Raw genomic sequence first — 12,389 nt, 5'->3', positions numbered from 1 at the left:
GCTTCCCGTAACACTTGCTTTCAAATCACAACAGTGCATGGGAGTAGGATATGCCAGCTGGCTTTGCAATTTTTTGTACACACAAAACTCCTGCCTTCAAAGGAGATTAACCTTCAAGCAAGATTAAGATACACACGGTGCGGTGGAGGAGAAGCCACCAGCAGTCAGCACCCAGGAACGGGCAAATACAAGGTGCGCTGCACTCTGGTACCTCATACATTTGCACTATGTTTAAAAAAAGCGTACGGAGAGGCATGTGGGTGAGCTTTTACCAGGCAAGGACGGTCATACAGAAATTCATCGCCTCCTGCCACTGCTAAAGAATAAAACGTGTCTTAAACTTCAGGGTAAAACACTGAAATCCCAGTGTGTTTGAAACACCAGCAGTGTTTCAGGAGTATGATGCCCTATTCTCCAAGTACCTGTCCTGGTGAGATCGAGCTTCCTCTTCTTACTCAGAATTATACTTCTAATAATTTTAAATCATCATCATTTTGTGCTTGGTAAATACAACCTACGCAATTTTTTTTTAAGAAACAGACTATAACAAAGCAAATCCTCATTACCAAGCAGAATGATTGCAAACTTGTTTTCATGGTTTCTCTGGCATCTTCCAGTTCCTTCTCCCAGGGCAAATCTAGGCCAAGCTCCTAGAACCTTTCCCTGTTGAACAGGGAAGAGCACATTGATTCTTTATTGCCATCTAGTGACCAAAGCTATTTCCACTGTCACACCAAAGTGGACTATGAATACGGGGAATTTTGAAACCAAGGAAAGCGAAACAGAAAGGAAGCCTGCTTCTCGCCCCTTAGGGACGGTCAGAGCTCAGATTTGCTGTAAGTGTGGGACACTGCTGCTTTCCTACAGTCCTGTGTCCCCGCAAAGGCACAGGTCCTTCACCCTCCCGCTAGAGCTCAGCGGTTTAAAGAGGTCATTCTGCAGAAATGAATAGCCTTGTTTTGTCCCCAGGGAGCTCGCGGAGCTTGGGAACAGGGTCACCTTGCCGGACAGGGCGAGCACAGCACCTCCAGGACCAGGGTGACATCCCATGTGGCTGTAACTGCCATTTCCTTGCCCTGGGAGAAGGAAGGAGTCGGATTGTTTTCAGGTATTTTCAAAATCCTTCAGAGAGGCATTCTCATTTGTCTCATACTTCCCAGGGGCTCACCAGTGGCTCTCTTCCTGCAGAGACAAACTCCTGGCAGGCAGCTCTCATCCCTGCGGACAGGGGCCACAGCACAGGGAGACCTCAGGAGTGCTCAGGCCTCCGACACTGGGCTTGCTGGTCTCTTTGTCCAGATGCTGTGGCCCATAACCTTGCTGGGGACCTGAAGTAACTAATTACCGAATGGTAACGGAGCCAAGTCTGCACAGCCTGGGAGCGACAGAGGAACCCCATGTGCTGCGGGGCAGCACCGTGCCCTCGCCCCCTCCAGCTCCTCCAGGACAGCCAACAGCCACACGGTGACACTGCAGCCAGCGGTCCCAAAAGAAGCACCGCCGGGCTTTTGAGAGCAGAGGAAATACCACTTCTTTAGTACACTAAGCCTCCTCGCCCACCCCCCCAAAAAAAGGTTGTAAGGACAAAGCTGGCCTTGTGCTCTAACGTAAGTTTTGTGACACTTTTCAGACACAGCCACTTTGGTTCCCATCTGGCAGTACGAGGTGACCCTGCGGCTGTCCTGCGCTGTCGGGGTGACCCATGACGGCCTCTGGTAACAGGGCCAGTGCCTGCACCACCCCTTACCTGCCTGCTCCGGTCCGTTTGTTGTCCTCTTTGGCAAATTGGATCTTTTGCAAAGCATCTTCCTTTGCACTTGGGCAGCAAAGCTTTCAAAGTTCCATTTCAAAGGGGATGAAAATGCTTTCATCCCTAACTCTGTATGAAGTTTTAGATTGTGGCGCATGAGCTGCCAGCCTGGTTTGTCTCCAAACTTGTTTTACTCATTTACCGTGGATTCTCTTCAGACCATGTTATGTTTACCAGCCTTCTTCAAACAGACTTTGAAGAAAAATAAGGAAAGAGTTCCTGGGGGGTCTGAGAGTTCCAGCTTTGCTGGAACCTGTACAGACCCCAAAATACACAATGGAATGAGCTTGTGCTTGTGTGGAAGTCCATTGCTGTGATGTGTATCAAAGGATAATATGAATACTAAACTATGTGAAAGTCTAATGAGTGCACAATAAAAGAGGGTATATTTACGCATAGAGGCTTTAAGAGTACATGTTTTCCCAGCCCTTTCCTCTGCCCCCAAATACAGAAAATTCTGTTTCATAGCACCATGTTCAACGTTCGACCTCCTCACCAGAAGTTCAGAACAACTTATTAAAAGCTTTAAATAAAGCTCAGTGAGAGTGCTGTCTTGGATTGTGTTTGAAAATCCCGTCTTCAATGCGGTCAGAGAAACCCCGCAAGCTTTCAAATGCAATTCACTAGACACTGATCAGCAAAGCACCTGGGCCAGAGGGAGTGAAGTTATGCACTCATGGCCTTTGAGTAGCAGAGTTCCAGATTCAGATTAACGAGGCCTGAATGTAGGAAAAGCTGTTGACTGTTACAGTCTCCATGCTGCAGAGGTTAAGGGAGCCTCAGAAGTCACTTAACGCTTGTCAGGCCGCACGACCAGCCGCTGTCCCACTCACAATGCTGGCACTAGCCCAGTGGTTACAAGGCTGGACATATCTACTCTTGGAACATCTGCTGGTGCACTTCAGCGCAGTCCTGCCCATATAGATATGCCTACGATATGCATACATGAGCCCGGGCCCTTGCTGAATCACTGAGAGCGTTTATGAACTCGGCCTGACTTCACATCCTATGCGCACAAATGATGCCGATATCAACAAGTTGGGATCTGAGAAGTAAGACATTACTCAAATTACAGGTCACCATATGTACAGGAGTTCCACATCAGCTTGTAAGACTGAACGCTGCTAAAGGTGGATGAGAGGAAAATGGCACCTTGTAGTAAAACTGTTAACACGTTTTAGCTTTTATTGATGTTAAGATGGCAAGAAGCAAAGGCTGCTTCACAAATGTTCACAAACATTAGCATAAAGCATCCACTCACTCTTCATGCCTAACTTTTCCACCACGGGGTTCTATCAGTTTCCATTTGTGTATCAGAAGATGGACACCCTCCCTAGACTAAGATGTTTGTGCTAGCCCTAGGTTCAGTGGTTCACTGAAGTGCAGAAGAGCAGGATTTAATGGATTTTTTTGTTCTCAATCCAGAGTAGCAAGTCACTTTTGTTTGTCGATAAACCTATTGCACTTTCAGTGCCTTTTGCTAAAGCTGAGCTGAAGCTTCAATCTGAAGACATGCCTCTATTTCCAGATTTAATCATCAGCGCTGTAGAAAGAGTATTCTGTAAAACAAAGCCCAGTTATGAGTGATTTTAAAGTTTTGGTTTTACGGCCTTCCTACATCATCACTCAGTTGAACAATATAAAAAAAACACAGTGCAATCAAATAATCCATGTAATTACCATGTACTTACTTTTATTTCAAGACTAGCATCCTGTAATTCAAAACTAGACAAACCCCCTATTTCTCACTTTGGTGCTTTCTCTCTTTAATTTACCAGGAGAGGAAAGTTTTACAAGGAGAAGTAATACCGCATTTACTGAACCAAGTAGAAAAAGGACAGACTGAGAACAACTGCTTTCAGTTTCACTTAATTAATTGGACTGAGAGGAAACAATACTGCTTAGGAACTGAAAAGCAGAGGGGGATGTTAGCAAAGAGAGAAGTGTTAAGATTCACAGCCTGTCTGGGACAGGGTAAGGAAAGAGACTTACTGACTGCCTATGGATCAGTGCGAGCTCATCCGGAGGTATTGTCTGGCATCAGTGTATCAATGCTTCTACTGAATATGCAATTTTTACTATGGAGAAAAAAATGGACTTGTCTTCTGAAACTATTCTTTAAGTCTCCATTCTGTTTTGGAGCAGACAGACCTGGGACAGAACATCTGTTCTGTGAAATCTTTTGTGCTGATTGCTGCTTACAGTAGGGAAGGTACTGCACTGTTCAGAGTACCATAATTTGAGAGGCATAACACATGTTACTCTGAGTCAAGATAGTGAAAGCGTAGTGGCTCTGAAGCAATGCTTGCTTAAGGCAACCTCATGGGAAACCACTGTGCGTTGGAATCTAAAGAGCTTTGTGATATTCTGAGTATTAGGTTTCCAAGACACACTTCCTCTGCAAAATATCCCATTCTTCCTATTAACCCAATGTACAATAATCCTGAATGATGAATTCTATTCTAAATTTCTGAAATTCTGCAGTACCTTTTTCTCCATGACTTGATTTTTGCTTCATCCTAGCATTTTTCAAAGATGTCACACGCAGACATTTGATCTATAAAAATAAGTAACAGTCATATTAGAGGATAATTTAACATTATATTCAACATGCAATCATATTCAGTAGGGAGGAAACTGGGTCCCTTTGTTGGGATGGAACATTATTTAGAGCTACATCTCTGATGCAGCTAGTCATACTATTTGCTTAGCAGGAACAATATCAAGCCTTCAGCAAATAAGGACAGTTGCTGAAGACTTTCCAGGATTGGAGCTTAAAATTAATGGCTTGAGTCATGGTAATTATTTTCCTAAAACTCAGGCAGACTGTAGGCAATGGATCTTGTTTGTGTAGATATAAGCACAAATAGTCAATGGAATTAACAAATTCCACGCTTCATAGAGAGAGTGTACCTATGACCAGCATTTCAAGAAGCTGTGGAATCCAGAAATGGGCACGGGGACGCCAGGCAGAGTAGAGGTAAGTAGTGACTCTGTGGGTATGGCCCTTTGCATGTAGGAGGCAGAGTTCAACATGTCACTTCTCACCTCATGTTTCCGAAGGGTTGGAAGTGGCAGAAGAATGTTGCAATGGGCACAGGTCACCAGCATGTCAAAAGACTGGGTGTCTTTAAGATCCTGAGATGATGTGGAAAGTCTGCCTCTTGTGGGAGAGGGAAAGCCAATGTTTTTCTTTTTTGCAGGTTTAAGCAAGGTTTTGGAGGTCAATGGCTGGTCCCTTTCTTTCCCTTTGGGACGGACATCTCTCCACACTGTTGCTTTCTCAGAGCAGGAGGAGGGAACCAGGGAGGAAGACGATGGTGGTGGATCACTGCTGAGTTTTGAAGTTGATTGGCCAGCAAGAACTTCTGTCAGCTTATGGGCTGCACCGCATTGATTCTGTTAAAAGAGAGCATGCAAAACGAGGTGAAGATTGGCATTACACCCACCTCTGTGGTCTATTGGGATGTGGGACAGAGGTGAGTCATGGTGGGACAGAGTGAGGGACAGCTGACACCACCTCACAGTGATGCTTCAGCTGAATACATTGTATCGTGAAACTATAGTTTGAAGACCCAAGACACACTGCCCTTTCTTATCTAATATATAGCTTTTCAGAGAAATAACCTGGCTGGAAATTAAGCACAGGCCATTTTCTTGTTTAGTTTCAAATGTGCTTACCAGATGTTGGGAGTACTGGTCATCTGGGAATGACTTATTGCACTTCTGACAAAAATTGCCACCAGTACCTTCAGAAGGAAAAAGAAATGGAGAGAAACACAGTACTGACACTAGTCATCTAGACAGGCTGCTCAGATCCACTTATAGTCACCAGTTCTAGAGAAACACAGAATGCTGATTCCGCTGGCCAAAAAGGAATTAGCACTATGACTACATTTTGCTTTTGTCACCACTCCAAACCAATCCACCATTCCTTCTTGCAAACTTCAGGATATTTGAAGTTCTCCTCCAGCCCCATGTTTTGCGGCTCAAGATGTTTCATTCCTACCCTGACCTAGATAATTCTGTTGCCAGGGGGTTTTGCTCTCTATAGTTTATTTTGCCAACTGCTGCCAACCTACTGATGCCTGTTCTTTTCTGGAATCATTGACAGAATTCATGAATTTTTTTGTTGTAGCATACTCTGGCCAATACCTTAGGCCTAATAAAGCTGCTCTCAACTTCAAGAAATCAAAGCATGCATCGTTGTCTTTTGTATAAGACGTAGGAAGAAATTCTAAATCATATTTTCTCCTGTGCAACAAATGGAAAAAGGAAGACGTTCCACTTACCTTCTGACAGAAGAAATTTTACTTCTAGGATATAAGGGAAGCATAAAACAATATGGCCTATCAGCTACCAGTCAGTGGAACCTCTCTGGCCTTACAACAACCAGCATAATAGATAGCAACACTTGGCCCTTTCACAGTGATTGGTTAAACAGCAATCCCCTCCAGTCTGGACTACTGAGAATTGTAGAGAAGAACAGAGAATTTTCATTGAGATTTAACAGAGCTGACCCACTCCATGACAATGAGGAATTCTGCTTACCAGTGGGGCAAATAGATGTTGCATTAGTGGATGCTTCACTGGTTTGAAAGTTCACATCCTTACCATAGGACAGACGGCTGTTCTGACAAATATCTTTGTGTTTGTTCTGGTCTTTGTACATGATGTATTTGTTACACTCCCAACACCGCTCTGTTCGGCTGGCACAGGTGTTCAGGTGTTCCTGCAGCTTGTTGAAGGGCATTTCAAGCTCACAGATCTTGCATTTCATTGCTCGTTCATGGCATTCCTTGGTCTGCACGTGAATAGAGGAAATTATTGCAAATTTTCTGTCAATACTAAAAGAGGGCATTGGGTGAGAGCAATGAGTGAATGTTGAAGAATGCTCTCCTGAAGCAGTACCGAATACAGGCTTAGCTGTGTTAGGAGTTCACCTATCACCTAGGCTATCTTTAATTTAGGATGATTGAGGCAATATAAGGCAAAACAGGAAACAACAGCAGTGAAGATGTTCTGTATCAGTACACATCAGCAACACAGCACAAGCTCACCTAGAAAATTCCAAAAAATTCAGCTACCACCACCAGGGGAAAGCCTGCAGTGTCTTCACTGCTTTGGTTCCTTGAAAGGGTTAGACTACAGCTAGCATGGACAGTTTTCTCTCATTTCCCAGCCCCTGCCAATTCTTTTGCGTATGTCCTCCTTGGCTGTTTCCTTGGCCTTGCACTCATGTAGTTCCCATGCAAGGCTGAGATGACTCTCACTTTGTATAACCACTCCTCTGGAAAAGCAGGTAATATGAGTGTGGGGGCAGGACAGAAATGTCTTTGAGAAGCCCTCAGAGAACATCGGCTTGAGGTGCCAAAGATGAGAAAGGAATAGATTATCTCCTGGAACAGACTGTCCCATCACAACTGGATGAGCAACCACCATAGGATATACTTATTTACAAGGGGGAAAAAGTATGCCAACACACTGCAACTGTTGAGAGGTTTAAGTTTCTTCATGGTCCAGGACAGGAGTCAGGGATTTACATGTTTTTGCTTTTGAACCCATTAATGTGACTCTTGGTATCTGGTCAAAGGGATCAGCCTAGAAGATAAAAAGTACTGCACTCCATATGTACCTCGTGATGCTCCAACTGGTACTGCTGCATGCTTTGGTGACAAAGATGACATCTGACCTGCGAGAAAAACATACAGCAGTTCACTGGGAGCACAGGAGGATGGTTAGTGCTTTCATATGTCAATACGGCTTCAGGTTGCTGGCATGTCATTTTCATCCCAATCATCGACAAGCTGTTGGTGAATTCTTGTTTCTCTGTTAGGCCTGAGCTGTGTTGATGAGATTTGGAGGAAAACAGGTACCTGCTGATTCTGCAGGAAGCTGTCATTCTGTGCAGGCATCCAGTTCTCAAAGGTGCCCATGTGAAATGAAAAGCGTGGTGTGAAATAAAAAGTGTGTATTCAAAATTTTGAATGAGGTTTAACTTCAAAGTATAGGTCTGATATTCAACTAGTCTAAGTTATAATAGCCCTTCTGAAAACATAGGAGGTATGCAAGTTTTCTGTAGGTTTGCCATAAGAGCTACTTGTGTGTTCTGTTAAGTAACTGAAATCAATGGAATTGCTAAAACAATAAAAGTAGTAAAACAGGATAAAAAGTCATGCCTGTGTATTCATGCTTCAACATAGTACCTACAGCTACAGGGTTCTTAATGCTATACTAAAAATGCTATTACCTCACTATATGAAGAGCTGATAAATTTACTCTGCCAGTTCAGCTTTGTTAAAAAGGTGCGTTGATGTCATAGCTTTGTACAAGCAAGGTTTATGTCAGACTGTCTGTCTTCCTCTAATCAAATCATTTAACTTGCATGCTCTAGCTAATTCACAAGCACTAGGAGCATGTATCCACACTTGATCTGTAGTTTGTATTTCTGGGGAAACTGAGATACCACAGTGGTTCTGTCCACTCCTCTATGGGAAGCTGAAAAAAGTCCTTGAACAGTGTAAATATCACTTAGCAACAACTAAAAACAATAGGTATTATCACATTCCTTTCACAGCAATCACCAGAAAGAAAATTAACTCTTCCCCAGATGAAACCAAGACAACATATTACTTCAGCACTGGCAGAGCTTTTTGCTATTTGCAAGAAAACCCTGAAGAACGCGTAGCATTCCTCACCTGCTTGTGTGCTTCTGTTTGATGGTCCTTCATATCCTTTTGGGCAACTGGTTCATCACATTCCGGACAGAGGGTGAGAAACCGCAAGCAGTGGGCCTCATGGACAGAGAAATTGGCAGCAGACACATCTCGTTTACTACAGAGCACAAAAATGAGAAAGAGAGAAGAGTAAAGGAACTGGTGTGGTGGGCTGATCCTGGCCAGTAGCGGGGCACCCACACAGCTGCTCACTCACCACGACACACACAGTGGGACGGGGTGGGGGGAGGACGGGCAGAATGGAAGTGAGAAAATTTGTAGGTTGAGATAAAGACAGTTTAATACTTGAAGGAAAGAGGGAGAGGGGGAAAAACAAGTGAGGCAAACGACATCACTCACCACCTCTCAGAGGCATGCCTATGCCCAACCAGTCTTTGAACAATAGCCACCTTGCAAGCAAAAAAAAAAACCCCAAACCTGATCCCACTGTTTTTCCTCTAATGCAGTTTTTATCCCTGAGCATGAGGTTATACAGTATGGAATATCTCTTTGGTCAGTTTGGGTCAGCTCTCTCGGCTGTGTCCTCTCCCAAACTCTTGCTCAGACCCAGCGTGCTCACTGGGGAGGGAGGCAGAGCGGGGAAAAGGAGAAAACCTTGACACTCTGCAAGGACTGTTCAGTGAAAGCCAAAACATTGGTGTGTTATCAACAGTGTTATCAACACTGTTTCAGCCACAAATACAACACACAGCACCACAGGGGCTGCTATGAAGAAAATTAACTCCATCCCAGCCAGACCCAGTACAACTGGTTACAATTCAACTAGTTTGTCCCTAAAAACTAGAAATAACTATTTGGCTTTCCAGTTCATCTTAACGAGACATTTAAAGCTTGGCTTGCGTTACTCATTCTGCAACCCTGATCCCATGGGACCTCTTCTAGGATGTCTGCCTCACTGCCCTCACTTCGGGCTCAGAGACTGTAGTGCGCCAGGCAACAGGAGGTGAGGTGTCATTTCAAAGCCTTTACTGAAGTGGGCCCAGGACCCTGTGGCAGGAGGTGTTGATGCATGACACAAGAGTGATGGTTCTTAGGACACGGCAGCTGGAGGTAAGCCCATGCAACCTTTCTGGCCTACAAGAGTAGGAAGTCTGCCTGAAAGGACATGTACAGTGTCAGCTCTGCTGCTTTGAGGAGACGTGTGAGGCAGAACAGCTGATGCCATATAGGCATTCTGCTCTAGTTTTGTTCCAAACTCTGACATCATGTCTGGGCCAAGAACCAGTCTGCCCAACATATCTGCTGGTTGCTCAGTGTGGAGGGAATGGCCAGGACGAGGTCACATAAATTACAAACAGACCAGCACCAAGACAGAGCAGCCACAGCAGTGAACTCTTCTAATTTTCTTAGAGAAGGTAAGTTGCTTCAAGGAAATTTGCTTTAGACACGAGGAGAAGCTTTTCATGACCATGATGGATAAGCAATGGAAGGGATTTCCTGCGGAAATATGTCATCTTTGTCACCAGAGTTTTTAAGAATTGGGTAGAGGCATCTATCAAAAGTTTTAGGCCAAGTAGGTCTGCGAAGTGGTCTGATCAGTGTGCAGCAACTGCTTTATTCAAAGCATCCCCTACAGCCTTTTAGAACGTAATGCACAGGCTCTCTTTGTGCAAGGCTATGCACTGGTTTTTGTGACCAAATAAAATTGAGGCTAAGCTCATGTTTAATGTTTCTAAGTTTGACTCCTTTTTTTTTTAATTGCAGTGTTTCATAGTCTTTGTTCATATAATTTGCCCAATGGCCTCACTACTAGTTGAGACACACCAAGCTATGCTACCCTCATGGCCCCTTTCAGCCTTCTATACTATGAGAGATGGCCAATTGCCCTGAAAAAATGAATATTTTATCACTTAACTGCAAGTGTCGCAACAGAAAGAAACATCAGCCACCTGGGAAAACCGCGGCAGCTGCTGGGTTTGTCATGGTCCATGCACTGACTCCTCCGCCAGATACTGCAAAACTACCCACCGGGGTATTATGTAAAACGAGAACATGCAGCATGGGAGAGGCCTACGGAAGAAACCTCTCCACAGCAAAGTAGCAAGAAAGCAGCAACCTGGAAATGTGAAAATGCATACAAAATATTTTTGTTTACTACTCAATGGCTAGCATAGACCAGTCCTGCCCTATGATTCTTCCTCTTCTCCCCCTGTTACAGGAGACCTAGATAACATTAAGGAAAATCCTAGAAAACTCTTGAAATTCCCACTTTGTAGGGGTAGCGAGAGAGAAAGATCTCTTACCAATTTTTGCAGAACCTGCTCTCTTCTGTCATGATTTTTCTTTTTATTCTGATGGATATCCTTTCTTCTAAGAGCAAAGAGGGGAAAAAAAACCGAAACTGAAAGCCTCTGTTGCAGTAACTCCACCCCAAACAGCTTCTTAGCCAAAAATTATTTAAAGGAGAAACAGCAGCACTGCCAGGCAAGTATTAGGTTTTAGGGTGAGTTCCACATACAGATTAGTTTGCTAGTCCTTAGAGGAACTCTGGGTGTCAGTTTCCTTCTTTCCCAAATAATCCACCGGAGCTGCCTGTGGCTGCCCACCGCAGGACTGGCTGAGCTGGGCAGCCACTGAGCCCCATGCAGCCACTCGCCCCCTCCCCCCCGGCTGGGATGGGGAGAGAATCAGAAGGGTTAAAAGTGAGAAAACTCTAAAGACAGCTTAACAGGTAAAGTGAAAGCCATGCATGAAAGCAAAGCAAAGCAAGGATTTCGTTCCCTGCATCCCATCACAGGCAGGTGTTCAGCCATCCCCAGGAACGCTGGGCTCCATCAGGCGCAATGGTGACTTGGGAAGACAAATACTATCACTCTGAACGTCTCCCCCTTCCCCCCCAGCTGCACATACCGAGTACGATGCCCCATGTTATGGGATGTCCGTTGGGTCAGTTGGGGTCGGCTGTCCGGGCTGTGTCCCCTCCCAGTGCCCTGCCCACCCCCAGCCCAGCGCTGGCGGGGACACCAGGTGCAGAAAGGCCTTGACACTGTGCAAGCGCTGCCCAGCAATAACAGAAACACCCGGGTGCTATCAACACAGTTTCCAGCACAAATCCAAAACGCAGCCCCATACCAGCTACTATGAAGAAATTTAACTCTATCCCAGTCTAAAGCAGCGCACCTGGTGGACTCTGTCCCACAACACCCTGTCACGTCTGCCCTCTCCTGCCACTGCAGCCACCCCAAGACACCGCGCAAGCCAAGGCTCCCCAAGGAGGGAGGCAGCAGGCGGCATCAGGCCTCAGGGATGCCAGAGGCAGCGGGACACTCTCTTCGCCACTGCCTCCCCGAGAGGGCCACAGGGAGCCCTCCGGCCACCATCTCTCCTTGCGCCGGGGGCAGCGATGGCTGTGGGGAGCCCTTGGGGCCCATTGCCCCGTTCTGCCCAGCACCTCTGCACGGCGGAACCCGCAGGGAACGTGGCAGCCCTGGTATGAACTCACCTTTGATGGTATTTTACTGACAACCATAACACTGCGGTCCCCGGTCGCAGCCTGGCAGGAGCCAGCAGAAGGTAGGGGAAACCCCCGACCCCTGGGCAGCCCCTCGTTGCAGTCCAAAGCCCGAGGGCTGCCCGTGGGCAGCAGGCTCAGCTGGTGCCCACCCGGCCACAGCCCTTGCCAGCCTAATGTCACCACGGCCATTGTTCCGTCAGCCCGTCTCCAGGCGCTGGTGGCAGAGAGCAGGGAGGGCAGGGGCTCACTGCAGCCCCTCCACCCAGAGCGGTGCGCACAGTAAGTGTCCGGCCTCACAAACCCACCGCAGCCTCCCCGCTGTCCCACTCGGACTAACACAGCTAGTGGGGAGAGACCTGGGAATAATGAGTGTTTATCTGGATTTTGT

At 46.0% G+C, this 12,389-nt stretch overlaps 1 protein-coding gene across 6 annotated transcripts; it reads right to left on the bottom strand.

Annotated features, from left to right (window-relative positions):
• Positions 1-2,987: 2,987 nt before the first annotated feature.
• On the bottom strand, positions 2,988-12,328 carry XAF1 (XIAP associated factor 1). Of its 6 annotated transcripts, none has more exons than XM_063342332.1 (9): positions 11,990-12,328; positions 10,791-10,857; positions 8,509-8,644; positions 7,446-7,502; positions 6,362-6,614; positions 5,492-5,559; positions 4,859-5,209; positions 4,298-4,367; positions 2,988-3,369 (listed from the first exon to the last, which is right to left on the bottom strand). In XM_063342332.1, the coding sequence occupies exons 2-9, from the start codon at positions 10,820-10,822 to the stop codon at positions 3,341-3,343; spliced, it is 996 nt and encodes a 331-aa protein (XP_063198402.1). In that variant the 5' UTR covers positions 10,823-10,857; positions 11,990-12,328; the 3' UTR covers positions 2,988-3,340. The 6 variants fall into 6 exon arrangements, with proteins under 6 accessions (XP_063198402.1, XP_063198396.1, XP_063198400.1 ...); XM_063342326.1 differs by lacking the exon at positions 2,988-3,369 and adding an exon at positions 3,478-3,961; XM_063342330.1 differs by lacking the exon at positions 2,988-3,369 and adding an exon at positions 3,478-3,961 and having other exon boundaries at positions 6,425-6,614.
• Positions 12,329-12,389: the final 61 nt, after the last annotated feature.

The sequence above is a fragment of the Chroicocephalus ridibundus genome, chromosome 7 (assembly GCF_963924245.1).
Source record: "Chroicocephalus ridibundus chromosome 7, bChrRid1.1, whole genome shotgun sequence".
Classification (NCBI taxonomy): Eukaryota; Metazoa; Chordata; class Aves; order Charadriiformes; family Laridae; genus Chroicocephalus; species Chroicocephalus ridibundus.
This window is presented reverse-complemented; position numbering and strand designations above follow the sequence as displayed.

Bases quoted from the DNA above. Each gene is read 5' to 3' on its own strand.
- XAF1 (XM_063342326.1), bottom strand. From the start codon at position 10,822: ATGACAGAAGAGAGCAGGTTCTGCAAAAATTG. The intron at 5,210-5,491 runs GTAAGCACATTT...CTCTTTTAACAG, and splicing joins ACCAGTACTCCCAACATCTG to AATCAATGCGGTGCAGCCCA. The intron at 4,368-4,858 runs GTGAGAAGTGAC...TTATTTTTATAG, and splicing joins CAACCCTTCGGAAACATGAG to ATCAAATGTCTGCGTGTGAC.